Source organism: Mixophyes fleayi, chromosome 6 (assembly GCF_038048845.1).
Source record: "Mixophyes fleayi isolate aMixFle1 chromosome 6, aMixFle1.hap1, whole genome shotgun sequence".
Classification (NCBI taxonomy): domain Eukaryota; kingdom Metazoa; phylum Chordata; class Amphibia; order Anura; family Limnodynastidae; genus Mixophyes; species Mixophyes fleayi.
In genome coordinates this window covers 126,357,219-126,373,593 of record NC_134407.1, presented here as the reverse complement: position 1 = coordinate 126,373,593, position 16,375 = coordinate 126,357,219, and the positions used below count along the sequence as shown (strand labels likewise).

The following is a 16,375-nucleotide window of genomic DNA, read 5'->3' as shown; positions in this document are numbered from 1 at the left end:
CCCCTGTGCACCATGTGACTACAGCGGTCACATGACCTGTGATGTCAGAAGGACCTTCGGATGAAGAGAACTAGTTAATACATGTACTGAGGTCTCAGTACATAGCAACTGTTTTGGTTTATGGAGATCGCTTTCCTGACCTTCATTTACGGACACTGGCTATAGGTGAGCCACGTCCTCTTATAGGGAGACCCCTCTGTATATAACAGGAGCTTGAAGGTCAGGACTGGCACAAGTCACCATGTCATGTTCTTACTTCTGTTATTTAACATGTTTGTCTCGTCACTCTTCTGTGCTATGGACAGGCAGTGGGCAGATTCATTGGGTGTTTCTCTAATTAAACAGACGTGTTCTGGAATTTGTCCTTGTAACTATGGAAGGATAATAAAAATATAACTATCGTTTTTATCTAAAATACCTAGGTGATTTAATTTACAATACTAGAAAGCATGTTAGGGCAGATCCATGTAATAATTCTTAAAAGGCTAATCTCAAAATGTTTTAATTACGAGGAACGTTATATAAACCACATACTGACACGGACAACCAAAAAAGTACAAAATTAAACATTAGAACACTTAATTTGTTTCCAATCATGTTTCTATAAGGCTTCAACAAGGTTCAAGACAAAGTATACTCCAGAATGTGCTAAATGGTAGAAAAACGATCCTTATCATTCCTCACAATATTTCAGACATTCCCCTCCTTAAACTGTTTCATTTTTAGGAAGATACAATTAGTGATCATGTCTGTGTATAATAAAATCACTGAAAAGTAACAATCCTTTGTTTTTTTCCCTTCCTTTTTGAATGATGGGTTTCCATGCCTCTATTTTATTGACACTTACCTCAGTTCTGCTTTTGCTGACTTGGTATGCCATGATGAAGTTTCTCAGAATTGGTAACTTTGTATATACTGAGAATAAAAAATTCAATGCATTGTGTATATGGTGTGTGCCGTCATGCCACAATCCTACAGCACAGCACATCATGTGTCATGGATACATGGACAAGCCCTTAGGAGTGAAATGAAGTCGAAGTCAGGGATTAGGCATGTAGTACAGTGTTTCACAGAAATATAACAGCATGTTGTGGTCAACCTGTAATTTTTTTTTTTAAAATAATTAAATCCTGTTCTATAATTCAAGGAAGGTGACAACCATGCAAATCGGTCTCCATGTCAAAATATTTTTTCTGGTTTAGTTGCAGTATAAAGCAGATTTTTAAAAAATTTTTGCCTTAAAAAAAATAATGGTTTCATTGTTGGATTCCACAGCAGCGTGAGTATGACATTTGCTGTCATTGTAACTTATGTGGTTATGTACACACCAAACCGTTCTAGGGAGATTTTCATTCATTTAGAGCTAATCATAGATCATTCCTATTTTTTGTTCAACGCATGCTATAGTTAGTCACCCAACTGAATGGAGATATAGGGACTATGTGTAAGCTTTGTAATAATTTGTGATTGCCATTGAAACTGACACACTACAGCTGTACCATCTGACCATCTACACAGCAGAAGCTGACTGCTCAGTTATCCCGAAAACATCAAACCTTTATGGGGCTTTAACCATATACTGTTTGTGATTTCATCCTGCAGGATCCAATGTTTCTACGTCCATCCCTTTTCTCTCGTGGCCTTTGCACTAAGAACCTCCAACATTTGCCTACTGAAGCCCTTTCCTATGAGACAGAGAAACGTTGTCGTCAGATTCTAAGCAAAACCCCTCTCCCCCAGAAGGCATCAGCTGGTGTTCTGGTGACCCTATGCACCGTCAGAGGTGCTCCCTCCTTTCTGTACACCTTACGCTCTTCCAAGCTGAAGGGAAGACATAAGGGAGATGTCAGGTAGGTGATATAAAATGGCAGGACTATTTTCTGCTTTTCTGATCTATAAAATCCAGGTGAGTACAATAAAAGCATACTAGACAACATAATAATAGATAAGTTGTGCTCAGCTTTTGTTTTTTTAAAGCTGGGACTCCCTCCCAAAAATGTAACATTGAGCTATTATTTTAGAACTCCCTCCCAAAAATGTTGCATTATGTCTGAAAATGATGGGGTCCCCAAAAACAGACTCTGGCATCCCATTTGGGGTTCCAATATAAGAGATATTATAACTTTAATGGCTAACTAAGGTAGCAGGAAAGAAGGCCTCATTTAGCGCTTAAGTGGAATACCAGATTGTAGCTTTTAATGATAATTATGTTCTGTATAGCTCCATCATATTCTGCAGCACTGTCCTGTCTCACTCAGACACATCCGTCCCTGCCGCAGTAGAGCTTTCAATTTAATTTCCTTACCCCACGCACACAAACACCATGAACAATCTAGTCAGAAGCCCAATAACATACCAGCTGTGTCTTTGGACCATGGGAGAAAATTAAACCAAACTCGCATGAAGATTTGTGGTGAACATATAAACTCCCCACAGGTAACTGCCCATGGATCTCTCTATGCTGTGATATTGCTTGTTGTTTGGTCTGTTTGAAATGCAACAGGAGAAAAGTTGTGTGGACATATCTGTGTCCACACACAATATTATTGGATGCATGGTGAAAGACAGAAGGGTGGTTATCAATAGCTACATCACAGCACTGGGACCAGGGAATCAACTAGGTGGAGTTTGTATGACTTGTATAGGTTTTCTCTCACAGACCTAAAACTGGTAGGCTAACTGACATGTAACAAAATTGACCCTAGTGTTTGTGGTTAAGAATTTAGAATGGGGCTGATGTGAATGACTAAGCATTCTCATATTATAAGGTGATGCATAATATGTTGGTACTATATTAAAGGATGGTAATAAGGATAATAATGAGCAGAATCAGTCAATCGGTAAGATATACCTATAGTCTGTGCAGACTATAAAACTGTATCTAGCATTTCCAGTCACCTGTACTATGCAAGGCTCAATTAAGTCATGAACATTTTTTAATCTTGAGGACATTTATGTCCAAATCATGGATCATTCTGCAAGGCCATAAGTGCAATAATTAGAATTGGCAGCTGCTCTGTTGTTACTGAGGTTTTTTCAGGGTATTGTCCCTCTTTTAGTTTAAATTCTACTTGCGCAGCCAAGATGTTTTGTGCTATGAGATTAATTCCCATCGTTTGACGAGTAAACCATTTAAAACACCATCATCATCTCACAAAGGCATTCACACCGCAGTTGATATGTATATATTTTATATTATGTAGTTTCCCAGGAGGAAAGTGTGATGCATCAGACAGAGATGTCATAGAGACAGCATTAAGGGAGGCACGGGAAGAACTTGGGGTGGCAATCTCTCGTAACACCGTCTGGGGCCACATGAAGCCAATCACGGATTGGGTAAGAAAAAGAACAATCAGAATATAACAGAAATCTAATATATAAAAGAGAAAATTTGTCCTTCTGTCTGTCTTTCTATACAAATCCACATTTTTCAAGCGAAGATCATGAAATTTTGCATACGAGTGTATTAAAACATGACGGAGGCAACTAAAAAAATTTAAAATTGAAATTCATTACGGGGTGGGGGTGGTAACACCTAAAAATCATCGAAAACGACCGTAACTATGGAATGTCTGGAACAATTTACACCAAACCTGGTACACATATGACTTACAGTCTGACAACAAATATTGTGGGGGCAAGACACCCCTAGCACTCTTAAGGGTGGGGGTGGCGAGGGGGGTAACACCTAAAAATCATCGAAAACAACCATAACTCTGGAATGTCTGGAATAATGTCTTGGAAGAAGTTCCAAAAAAAAGGGGAAATATATTTTTTCTGGATGCACCCGGAGGAACTGGTAAGACGTTTCTCATCAAGTTGTTACTTGCTAAAATTTGAGTACATTCCAAGATAGCTATTGCTGTGGCCTCTTCTGGAATTGCTGCAACTTTGCTCCCTGGTGGAAGAACAGCACATTCAGCTTTCAAGTTACCGCTTAATCTGGCCCGAAGTGAAACTCCCGTCTGCAATATCACTAAACGAACAGAAAAAGCTCAGATTCTGCAGCAATGTCAGGTCATTGTATGGGATGAATGCACCATGTCACACAAAAATGCTTTACAGGCCCTCAATCAAACACTTCAATTTTTAAGAGGCAATGATTTACTAATGGGTGGAGTCACTGTTGTATTGGCTGGAGATTTTCGACAAACATTGCCGGTCATTCCAAAAGGAACAATGGCGGATGAAATTAATGCATGCCTTAAATCATCACATCTTTGCAGGCATGTTCGCACTTTGAGACTAACCACAAATATGAGAGTTTCTCTGCATGGCAACACAATGGTCGGTCAGTTTGCTGATCATTTGTTAAATATTGGGAATGGTTTAATGCCGCTTCATCCAGTAACTGGTCTCTTCAAACTCAGAGAAACACTTTGTAACACAGTTGTGTCTTAAAATTCTTTAAATCCCGGGCAACGCCGGGTATTCTGCTAGTTAATAATAAAAACTACAAATATATCATAAACCTTGTGTAGGCAGATCTACCATATTCTGGCAGGTGTCCAAAACAATGTACAGCCTCACAGCATATATTGTGCAACTGCAGTATGTTACTCTGTTACCTACTTGATATATTACATTGTTACTCAGCATTTACTTGCATTTTTCTCCTGAAAACGATCATTACAGATTTGATAAACGTATGATTGTATACCGAGGTCACAGCCATTGTTAAAGCATTGAATGAGTGCTGTGAATTGACATTGCTGCTAGTGAGGAAAGACACACTTACTCAGCTCCTCCACTTAACAGTTTTCTTTCTATTCTTGCAGACAGGAATGGTAATAGTTCCCGTTGTAGCATATATAGGATGTCTGGAGGACCTGGCAGCAAATCCCAATCCAGAAGAGGTTAGTAATGCAAACATAGAGATTAATTTTAATATTGTTTTAGACAGGTGCTCATGCCAAGCTGTATCTATATTGTTTACATGAAATAGGCACAGGGGCTTGGTTGGGGAAACACGTGCCTAGTGACCTCTAACCCAGCCACCCACAAAAAAAAACCAAAACAACCATATGTATAGTAGACTGTTGCTGTCCTTGGAAGGGGGTCAAATTGTTTTATATTGAAATGTTAAATATAGCATATGCTATGACAAAAAAGGTATTAAAATATGCTGTGCTAGAATCTTATTCTGGGGGGAAAAAGGTGCTTAGCATTTGTACAATAATAAAGAGTTAATACTTAGGCTATGTCAATATCTAGCCCGTGTAGTACGGCCATGATTCACTAAGAGGAATAGAGGTAGCAGCTACTTGAGGAGGAAGATGGCCCTCATGGGTTGGCAGATGGACAGCCCTATCTTAGGGTACAGAGGCCTGTGTAATTTCACCATTTACTTCCCACTCTTCTGTATTTCTGTGGAAGTCCTTTGCATTCTTAGACAATGACCTTCATCAATAACTGTCCTATTATCAATAATATATGTTGCACCATAATGTTTTTTTTGTTTTACATTCAGACAAGAGCCTTTCTAGCATGGTTTTTGTTGCTTTTCTGCCTGCACGTATAGCACAGCATCACCCTTATTGCAAAAATTTGTGAACAACACTAAGGTTTCAAACTTCAACGATGAGGCATAAGTGTTTTTATCTTGGGGGTTTAGTTCCAGTGATCTTGCAGTAGTGCTGAAAATCCTTTAACTGTATGTTGTATATAAGAATTACTTTACTGCTAAAAACCCAGTGAAGAGTAAAAAGGAACTGTTGTTTTAAAAGTACTCGCATATTGTGAAAAGTATTCAACTTTTGTGTAAACAATTGTTCTGCCAACCAAGTTTCTCCTTCAGCCCTGACTCATGTTGGGGATAAACCCAGCCTAACAGCAGTGTCCCCAAGCCGGCGCAGTATATTTTATCCTTTAATCTGTTTCTCAGAAGCCAGTGATTTATTCGCACAGAGTGTCCCTTTTGGGACTTGTGTTCTGGTATGGTTTATTTGTCCCTAGCTGTACGTCTCTTCTTTGCTATATGTAAACTGACCCTGCCTGGCAATGGGTTAAGCTAGCATCTGAGGAATTGTGCTATTCTTAATATGCCTCATTGCCTGTTGGTGGAGATTATCTCCAGAGTAATGCCAGAGTCCCCCATTGGAGTAAAAATAAAAAAGTTCTATATTTAATGGATTCTATTTTACATTCCACTGCCTTCACGTATGTGGATGCTGCCATGATAATCTGATAAGTTATGTTCCAAGTTTCCGCACTGACTTAATACAAACCCGATGCAGTTGCAGGACTGCAGTTTGAAAGCATATTAAATTCTCAATGAACCAGGCTTGTGTCCATTCCACCTTAGCTACAACCTGAACTTTAACAGGGTTTTTTTTTTATGTCTTCTCATTTCTTCACATTGACCTTCCTATTTCAATGTCATGGTTTTTCACAGGTGGAGTCTCTTCTCACACTCCCACTGTCTCTGGCATGTACAAGCTCTGCCCGCGGGTATACGTGCTTCCGCCAGCATGGTCGATACTCCTACACTCTACCCGTCTTCCGGCTGCCAGGACACAAGGTGTGGGGACTCACAGCCATGATGACAGACTCTGCACTTTCCCTGCTGTTCCCAAATTCATACAGCAGCATTCTCAGTGGACCTCGCAAGCGCTAGCACATCCAATTGCTATCCATCCCAAAAGACTTTCCATGGAGTTTATAACAAAAACTTTTGAACAAGAGAAGCCAGCTTAGAACGTTGAGGTTTATTAACACAAACATCACATGGTTCTCATTCTCTACTTTGCTCCTCAGTTAAATAAAATAAATTCCATTACATCATTTTAAGTCTCCTGGCCACTCAGTTGCTGGCCTGCTGTCTCTTTGCTGCATGAAACTGTTTAATTCGTTCTTCCAACTCTGGGCGGAAATGGCGGATCAAACCCTGCAAGAAGATTATTAACGTTAGTGTATAGCCAGTGACCAAGTCCACTTGTATTGGCGAGAAGATGGTATATTTTAAATAGGTATTAACTAGTTAGTCCACAATTGCGCTTCTTTTTTTTTAGGCTTGAACAAAATGAGACACTTTAAATCAATTACAGATAAAATTGCAGCGAATGAAAATCAATTTATATCTAGTACGATAAAAAAGAGTGCAAAGTAAAAAGAAATGACTACAGCTTTAAATGCAACTTGTGGCTTCATATAAATAAGTGACATTTTGAGCAGATCATTTTATTTATAAGCTACACCACAAAACTGCAGATCCGAGCAGATGTTCAATTGCCTTTATTTTGGATATTTGCTCAAACATACAGAAATGATGAGGGTGGGGGTCTTAAGTCAGAATGGTTACTTAAAGCACACCCACTTTTAATATGTCAAACATCAATTTGTTTTTTCCCCTCTTAAAATATGTACCCAACATGAAATACTTAAATTGTGAAGTTTGCAGAAATAAGAACATGCTCCAACTGTTAAATTCTACTATGTATACCGCAGGTCTCTGCAGATTACCTCTGACAAGTGTAAACGCAGAGCGTTTATTCTAACTAGACAGCACATGTCTATTCCCACACTCCAGTTTGTTTTGGCATGTGCCTCATGCCTGTTAAGAGGGTTGTCACTCCTAAAGTATGAGGATTATTCTAAATACATAGATATGGTACAGTTAATGGTAAGTCAAATGCCAGGGCAGATATTTCTTATGTCAAAATTTTAGGTGCATTGGGTGTTCAGTTAAGAGATAACCCCCATAAGTGAATTACCTGTACAGGCCATGCTGCGCCATCTCCCAATGCACAGATGGTGTGGCCCTCGATTTGCTTGCTGATCTCCCACAACATATCGATTTCTGCTTCACGGGCATTTCCTTTACACATACGCCATATGACCTTATTCATCCAGTCGACCCCTGGAGGAAAGTTACAAGGGTGTAAGAGGTGGACAAATGTCATGTTTACAGTTTCAGCTAAAACAAAGTTAAGATTTACTGACACACTCTTACCCCTCAAAACAGTTGAGGATTTAATTAAAAGAAGGACCAAATTAAAAGTTGTGAATTTGGCCTTTAGAAAGAGAACCAGTTATTCATGCAGAAGGATCCAATGGGCATAGCTGGATGAAATGGTGCCTACTGTTGTATCTGTTCACCACTGCATTATAATTATCAGTCCCAGTGCTGGGTTTGTCAAATGTAATTGCTTCAGTGGTCAGAACACCAATTATATATAATAATTATAATAAATTGTTTCAAACAGACAACAAAGCAGCCCAAGATAACGACAAAAAGCATTCACCCAATAATCGATATAAACGCCCGATGGCTAATCAGGTTCTGATGGAGTGTAGCACAGGCAGGATTAGTTTCCTGATGAGGTCAGGTGACAGATACAGATCCTAATGATAGATCTTTTTCTCTACATAGCCCTCACAAAATGAACTGCACAGTCACTATTCCAAGTTTCTCATGCAATGTGCGGATTTATAGCATAGCAGAAATCAACCACACAGCTTTGCGTTATTTTGTCGATTCCAAAAAAAAGAAAGTCAGAAAGAGATAACATCCTACCTTCTCTGCAGGGCGTGCACTGACCACAGCTTTCATGTTTATAGAACTCGATGAGGCGCGCAATAGCCCGAACAATGTCTGTCTGCAATAGAGAGCATAGCAGGGATGAAAGAAACCTAGGTAATGTTAGCACTATACTAGATAAATGGTATAGCTTACAAGGGTGCCACTCATCTCACTCTCAGTGACGGATGTGCTTAGTTTCAGGAATCTTTCCAGAGACATGTTATTAACTGCACAAGTTAAGAGGTCAAATAGAAAAAGAACACTTACCGATTTATCCATTACAATTAATGCAGCAGTGCCAAGACCAGTCTGTGCCTGTATAAGAGCATCAAAGTCCATGAGGACAGTGTCACAGACAGAACGTGGGATGAGAGGGGTGGAGGAGCCTCCAGGAATTACAGCAAGCAGGTTATCCCAGCCACCGATAACACCACCTATAGTAAGGAAAGACTCCAAACACAGTCATCAAAAATCATAGGGCCGCAATGAATTGCAAATAGATTTCTCTTCACTTCGTATTGCACTTTTTGCTTATAAAGGCTTGCACAGAGAACCTTTAATTTGATTTTTTAAGTGTTAATATCAGTAAGCTGCCACCACTAGGCGAATATAAAATGATATAGTTATATACTAACATTATAATAGCATACTTGTTGGACTTTTGCAAATCGTAATGTTTGAAGAAAAGGCATCTCTAAGACATGGAAGTACCCTTGCTACATTTGGCAAAAAGTTCTACAAAACATTAATATAAAAGTTTCAATAACCCCTTATAGTGTGTAGAGTTTAGTTGAAACTGTCATTTTTTTTATTTTATTTCTCAATCTAAAGTCTATTTTAGTTTTCTCCACTTTATAACATAAAAAGGTCCCATGTATCCAGACTGTTAGTACAGCTTACCCTAATTATCACTTGTCCCCTCAACGCCTTTATAGAACATACCCTTTCCACTTCTTAAAACCCTTCCACCCCAGTACCTGCATGTCTTTCTATGAGCTCCTTCAGTGGGATAGACATCTCTTCCTCTACAGTGCACGGACTGTTCACATGTCCGGAGATGTTGAACAGTTTGGTTCCAGAATTTCTTTCCCGACCGAAACCGGCAAACCAGGAGCCTCCACGCCGGCAGATGGTGGGAGCCACAGAAACAGTCTCTACATTAGCAACAGTTGTTGGGCAGCCAAAGACTCCTGGAAGAAAGGTTAAGACACCGATTGTCAACCATTTGCTACAAATGTAATTTTCTATATCCAAGAGCAACACAGATTGTTTTCTTGAAGTGTGACAACACTTATGTATTGGGGCATAACTCAAGATATCTGGAATTGTATGGTCTCTTTCCTACATATTTCAGTACCAGTAATTCTCATCTCTACTGCTGCCCTAAGCAGGCAAGTCCTGCTATGAATGCTTTGAAACAATTATAAAGCCCTTTTATTCACCATAGTAACAAAAGGCAATGTTTATCAAGCCATCAAATAGCAGTACACATACGAGAGGCGAGTCAGTAGCAGTCACCACAGAAGCTCCATGTATCAGTGTCCCTGTTAGACAAAGGCATAGATGCTAAATAAGAAAGAAAAAAAAATTGAAACATCAAAATTCATACCAACATCAGCAGGGAAAGGAGGCTTGAGGCGGGGTTTCCCTTGCTTTCCTTCAATGCTTTCAATTAAAGCGGTCTCCTCTCCACAAATATACGCTCCAGCTCCTCTCACCACGAACACATCAAAATCAAATCCTGAGCCACAAGCATTGCGTCCAATAAGTCCTGCAGTATATGCCTCTTTGATGGCCACCTGTTCCAATGACAGTGTCATGGGTCAAGTTCCTTATCTTTATATGCATGCCTCCTACCCTGCCCAGGTGAGTACCTGTAGGTTGGATGCCTCATTGTAGAACTCTCCTCGGATGTAGATGTAAGCAGCTCTTGCACCCATGCTGCGACCAGCCACCAGACAACCCTCCACCAACTTGTGGGGATCATGTCTCATGATCTCGCGGTCCTTACAGGTCCCTGGTTCCCCTTCATCTGCATTGACCACAAGATATTTTGGCCTGAAATATTAACAAGGAGGAACATTCTATTTATAGTGCAGAGGTACAGCAAGATATGTACATTGTCCACACAAAGCCCCTATCCCAATAAAGATATCCTTGTGATTGAAGTGGTCGAAGTGAAAATTTAGAAGTGGCGGTATGGAAAATAAATGAATGGAATTTCATAATTTTACAGTGAAGGCCGTAGGAGAAGTGGTGGTATGGCAGCCCACTTAGACCACTGATTAGCCAGAGGAAAAGAAAAAGGACCCCTAAAGTGCACATGTTTACATTGTATAATGGGTTGTTACAGCTACTATTTAACTAATATTCCACATATTCACAGTATTGTTGTTCTGTTAAAATCTTATGGCTCGAAAAAAGCAGATTGACATAATCTCAGATTTCTAGGGTTCTATGTTTTCTAGATTCTAGTAACAACCCTCCATTCTTCCCTATACCTTTCAAGAGAAGAACACTGGGCAGCAGGGTTTACAAAACAAATCTTTTCTCAGGCAAAACTTTAAAAAGACGAACTATGCCCACAATTGGACGAATTGGTTAAATCTATGGATTTTTGTTAGGTAATCTCTAAACAGTATTTTAATGAGAACTTGGACTCTATATTCTATAAATGACAAGCTAGTTCTCGCTCAAAAGTGAATAGAGAAAGTAACAAGACAAGAGACCCGTGTTGTGCAGGGATATTTAGAAACACTGGACCTGCCCACATTATTTTTGTAACATTGATTATTTGACACTACTCTTGATGATGCATGGAGGAGTTTGATTTTCATTTGTGGTTTTCATTCAAGCTGCTATTCACGATTTACTGTTTGCTAGGTGTCGTGTGATAACCATGGCGACCACAGTCATATGACATACGAGGAATGGAGCAGAGAGGCTTTGGAACATACACTGTATAACCACCCAACCCCTTCTCTGGTCATGTGGCCACCAGGGAGCTTGGTGACTGACTGAGACCAAGATCAGGTTACACTCTCCTGGGAACAAGTAGAAGCCAAAAGGTTTCAAATGATTTAGAATTTTTTTTTTCTGCAGTGCAACCAAATAATCTCCCCCAAAAATCAATTCCGCAAAGGGAAAACCAAGTTATAGGAGAAACTCCTGGAAAAAACGAGTGGTTATAAATATCTATGTGGGATTGCACCTTTAAGAGCAGGCCCAAATAACTAATTTGGAACTCCCATAGAGAGTACAGAACTTTACCGCCCATCAGATGGTTTGTTCATAAAGCTCCATTTGAGTCCTGTAGGGAATCCAGCACCCCCCCTTCCACGCAGGCCGGAAGTTTTTATCTCTCCCAATATCCAATCCACTCCTTTCAGTAGAATTTCCTTGGTCTTGTACCAGTCACCACGGCTCATAGCCCCCTTCAACCTGCACAAATAGATGGACATTAGTGGTCAGGTAACAATATTTCAGAGAACAGACAATAAATGGTAAGATGTAGAGTATAGGACAATGTTAGCTTACCTCCAATCATGACGGCCATATAGATTTGTGAAAATTCGATCCTCATCACTTAAGGGCCCAAACTTTGTCTTCTTTGGTGCCTGGAAAGATAAAGAATTGAGATTTATTTTACAGCACTATATTTATTGGGCACCACAATATTTCACAGCATTGTACACATTATAAATGTGATGTAGTTGAACAACAAGCAAAATATTGAACAAACTAAAATACCAAAATCAGAGACAAACAAGAAGCAAATAAAAGATCGTAAATCTTGAGGAGATGGTAACATACAAGAAGACAGGAGGAAGAAGGGTCCTGCTGCTGAGAGCTTACAGTCTAGTGGGAGGAATCGGTATGTTAAAGGGCAGGCTGTCCAGTCAAGAGAAGAATTATGTGGGAGAATGGAATGCTTAACATGAAGTAGGCGTGTGCTTTAAAGGAGCATTTAAAGGCTGGGAGAGAGAGATTGTGGGAGAGCATATCATAGATGTGGAGCAGCATGAGAAAAATCAAGGAGGAGCTGGTAACCATTGGACAGTCAAGGCACAGGACGGTTGCACAATGGAGAGGGCGGGAGGAAGGGTATAAGGAGATGAGATCAGAGGAAATAGCAGAAAGTTTGGGTGAAGGCTATTTGTGAGGGCGAGAAGTTCCAATTGGCAGAGTGGAGTCAGGAGAGGAAACATCAATTTTGCCATCACATTGAGGAATGATAGATGCAGGGAGAGGGATACCAGACAGAAGGAGGTTACAGTATTTGAGGAATAACGAAAGAGTGGATAAGAGTTTTGGTTGTGTCTAGGGTGAGAATGGGTTGTATCCTGGCAGTGTTACAAAGGTGAAAGCAACAGGCCTGGTATAGGGAGTAAAGGAGAAGACAGTAAAAGATGACATCAAGGCAGCAGACTAAAGGAACAGAGGAGGGTGAAAGGTTAGCGACAGAGAGAGAAATGGGGGAAGAGGGAAGATTATGAGCTCAGTTTTAAGGGTCTAAAGTTGTACATCACAATTCCCAGAATTTCCTTAATTTGTACATATATAAGAGATTACTGGTTCCTAAAAAGCTATTTACTTGATGGGGCTTTCATTTATCCATCAAACTATCGTAGCAATTCTAAAAATTATCTTTGCTGTGGTGGCCTGCCCGTTACACCAATAGCCTTTAGGGCAATTAGAATTCCCTACAATTACAACATTGTCCAATAAAATAGTAATATCCATACAACATGAGATCCATGCGCCTAAAATAAAAAAAAATAAAAAAACCCACACAAACAAAAAACCTTTAAATTCCATGGTCAAAAGCTAAATTTATAAAATAGCCAAAACAATAAAGTAAATATGTTAAACTACAATAAGTGTTGCCAAGCTAAAATTGCATAGATAACAGCTAACATAATGGCAAGCGGAAAAAACACCCCCCCCCCCCTCACCCCCACCCAGTGTTACCTGATTTAAAAGGGTTGCTAATAAAGAACATATCAAGGAGACAACATTGATTAAACAGTTATGTTACAGATCCACAGACATAACATGTTGAAGGGCCTGTGTGGCCGAAAAAAGGTTGGTAGTTTCTGTGTGAGACTGCAGTGTTTATATTTGGCCACAATTGTCTCCTCAATATCTTCTTTATTATCTCTATGCAGCAGTGATGATCTCTAATAGAAAATGTTGCTGTTGATGGTGTCCTAGGTGTAGAGCTGCGGGTTTGAAAAAGTGGAGATGTTGCCTATAGCAACCAGATTCTAGTTATTTAGTACATTCTACAAAATGACAGCTAGAATCTGATTGGTTGCTATAGGCGGCATCGTCACTCTTTCAAACCCGCAGCTTGATAAATTTACCCCATGGAGTGTGAGACGTACTTTTTCTGTAAAAGGTTCGCCCACCAATGAGGGAGGAATCCCCCACTACTTCCAGATGCTTAATGCCTTTATTTATTGATAAAATTTACAGAGTAATACATAGATGGTTAATGTAAGAATGGGGCAGTTTCAGAAATTGAGCAGCAGAGTATTTTGTAAGCTGTAACAATTAGAAAAAGTAAATTAAGCCTACATATTATAAAATGTATGCCTATTCTTGCTGAACAAACCAAAAGGTATGTCCATTTTTCAAAACATTAACTGTTACCTTGATAATGCCAAGTATGCATTGTATCCAATGCATACTGATAATTTGGCCATTCAAGGTAGTGTACTGAATCAAAATCCAGGTATACTATTTTATTTTTCCATCATTGTTATAAATATAGAGCCTACATATTATGCAGCACTTTACATAAAAGTGTCATTCTCTGCTCCATTGGAGCTTATGATCTATATTCCATACTACAAGGACAGAAACACAGGTTAATTTTGTCATAAGCCAATTGACATACCAGTATGTTTTTGGAGTGTGGGAAGAAACCCATACAAACTACACACAGACAGTGCCCTGGTCAGAATCGAACTCATAGCTCCAAATGTCACACAAAAAAAAGAAATGTAATTAAACAATTCACTTACCTGCTCAGGTGCTGTAGAGTTAAATCTTGCAAAAGTGACAGCTGGAGCAGGAGAGGGAAGGGACAAACGAAAGATGTGTCGGACAGACAGCATCATTCTGGCAGGAGATGGCCTATGAGACATATCGTGGTGAAAAAAAAAAAAATAAGTATGCAAAGAATACACAAGCTAATTTGCCATAGCTGCCTTACACAGTATAATAAACTTGAAAGAACATGCATGAGTGAGAGGCTACTAAAAGCACAAGATGATCTACCTCAAAAAGATAGAGCTCACTTACAATTAAGCTGGGTACACACTACAGAAATTTAGACCAACTTTTTATGCCAAGCGATTTTACATGCGACCGATGTTCCGATTGCTCGATCCATGGACTGCATACACACTAGCCTTGTTTAGGACGATAAAGGGAAGAGCGGATGTCCCTTTAGCGACTTTTTACAGCCATGTTGTCGGGAGCAATGACTGTAATTTCGTACTCACTGTAGTAGATCGGTCGGAAGTTTATACACACTACACAACGGAAACGAGATTGGAACGAAAATATTAAACGGTACGACCAACCAAATGAGGCGATAATCGTCCATTTGGGCAGACTTTCGACCATCGTGTCACTGCACACACTGACCCGACTTTTGAACGAGAGGTCGTATGTCGGCTGATTTAGCCGATTATTGGATGAAAACTGTGTAGTATGTACCCAGCTTTAGAAAGTGCCCCTGCCATTCCGGAGGTACATGCCCTTCCTCTCCAACTATAAGCTGTATTTTCCACAAATAACAGACAGCAGTAGTCTAATATTATCAGAGCTGAAAGTTGTCCGCTGCAGCCCAAAAGATAGCTTCCATAGACCTTCCACATACAAATACGTTCTTATACCAAAAACTCCAGGGCAATAGGCATAACTGACATTTCTGGGAGAGCAACACCTTATTCTAGTGCATATAGAACAATGCCCTGACCTTGGTAAATGTTACCATACCAGCTCATGAAACCTTATAATATACACAAAATACAGAATTACATGTACCATAAAGGACCCAAATACAAGATATTAGATATATTGAAGTCAAATAGATGCAACACAGTAGGGAAGGGGAGCACGAACAGATCGGGGGTAGTTGATCCTGGATATGCACACACCTGCATATATATCAATAAATTATATTCACGGGCGGCATCATGCCGGATTTAAGGCCAAGCGCCTTTCCATATGATTGCCCATAAGTCCATTCAGAAGAAATTTACGTAGGTGTAGCTATGTGGATAATACATATGTATACTCTGAAATCTGCAGACACCGTCATCCTGTCCCATTTACTGTGTCAGTATAGCTGCCAGGACAGCACCCATTACTATGGCAAAGTATGTTCCATTCCCAACATTAAAATGTTGCATAATGCCCCCCAAACTTATAAAATGTTTACATAATGTCACCTTCAGTAGCGGCCCACTGATAGACTCCTCCTCTTCCAGTGCCGAGACCTAACGTCACTCCGGGTACTTGGCAGCATACGCTGCAACGCCATCGGTATGGGGCGGCCATCTTTATATCGGGCAGGAGCCCTTAGAGAGCATGACTGTGATGATGTGATACGAACACTGTAATTATGTACTGAGATTGTATAATTACCAGCAACATGGTTGAGGAATTGAACATACAACATTAGCAAGACAACAAATAAAATTAATTATATTGTCTCAGAATTGATATTATATCTTCTCAGGGGTTTGTAAACCTGAAGCATGGACAAGACATGCTGGGTCTTGTAGTTCCACGTGCGCTAAATTGTACATTTTTCAAAATATTTAGTTGAGTGACAAA

At 39.8% G+C, this 16,375-nt stretch overlaps 2 protein-coding genes across 3 annotated transcripts; one reads left to right on the top strand and one right to left on the bottom strand.

Annotated features, from left to right (window-relative positions):
- Nucleotides 1-20: 20 nt before the first annotated feature.
- Nucleotides 21-6,783, top strand: NUDT8 (nudix hydrolase 8). Its single transcript, XM_075217321.1, has 5 exons — nt 21-165; nt 1,603-1,850; nt 3,204-3,336; nt 4,779-4,856; nt 6,395-6,783. Exons 2-5 carry the CDS (start codon nt 1,609-1,611, stop codon nt 6,614-6,616), a joined length of 675 nt encoding a protein of 224 aa, XP_075073422.1. The 5' UTR covers nt 21-165; nt 1,603-1,608; the 3' UTR covers nt 6,617-6,783.
- NDUFV1 (NADH:ubiquinone oxidoreductase core subunit V1) lies at nt 6,689-16,140 on the bottom strand. 2 transcript variants are annotated; one of them, XM_075217319.1, is made up of 11 exons: nt 15,988-16,140; nt 14,551-14,662; nt 12,059-12,138; nt 11,792-11,962; nt 10,396-10,579; nt 10,131-10,320; nt 9,499-9,711; nt 8,789-8,955; nt 8,516-8,597; nt 7,713-7,858; nt 6,689-6,886 (listed from the first exon to the last, which is right to left on the bottom strand). In XM_075217319.1, the coding sequence occupies exons 2-11, from the start codon at nt 14,644-14,646 to the stop codon at nt 6,803-6,805; spliced, it is 1,413 nt and encodes a 470-aa protein (XP_075073420.1). In that variant the 5' UTR covers nt 14,647-14,662; nt 15,988-16,140; the 3' UTR covers nt 6,689-6,802. The 2 variants fall into 2 exon arrangements, with proteins under 2 accessions (XP_075073420.1, XP_075073419.1); XM_075217318.1 differs by having other exon boundaries at nt 15,978-16,053.
- Between the last annotated feature and the right edge of the window lie 235 nt (nt 16,141-16,375).

Coding starts and splice junctions, on each gene's coding strand:
- NUDT8 (XM_075217321.1), top strand. CDS start 1,609: ATGTTTCTACGTCCATCCCTTTTCTCTCGTGGCCTTTGCACTAAGAAC. Junction 1,851..3,203: donor AGACATAAGGGAGATGTCAG/GTAGGTGATATA, acceptor TATATTATGTAG/TTTCCCAGGAGGAAAGTGTG. Junction 4,857..6,394: donor CAAATCCCAATCCAGAAGAG/GTTAGTAATGCA, acceptor GGTTTTTCACAG/GTGGAGTCTCTTCTCACACT.
- NDUFV1 (XM_075217318.1), bottom strand. Junction 11,963..12,058: donor TATGGCCGTCATGATTGGAG/GTAAGCTAACAT, acceptor CTATTTGTGCAG/GTTGAAGGGGGCTATGAGCC. Junction 6,887..7,712: donor GCGCAGCATGGCCTGTACAG/GTAATTCACTTA, acceptor ATCTTCTTGCAG/GGTTTGATCCGCCATTTCCG.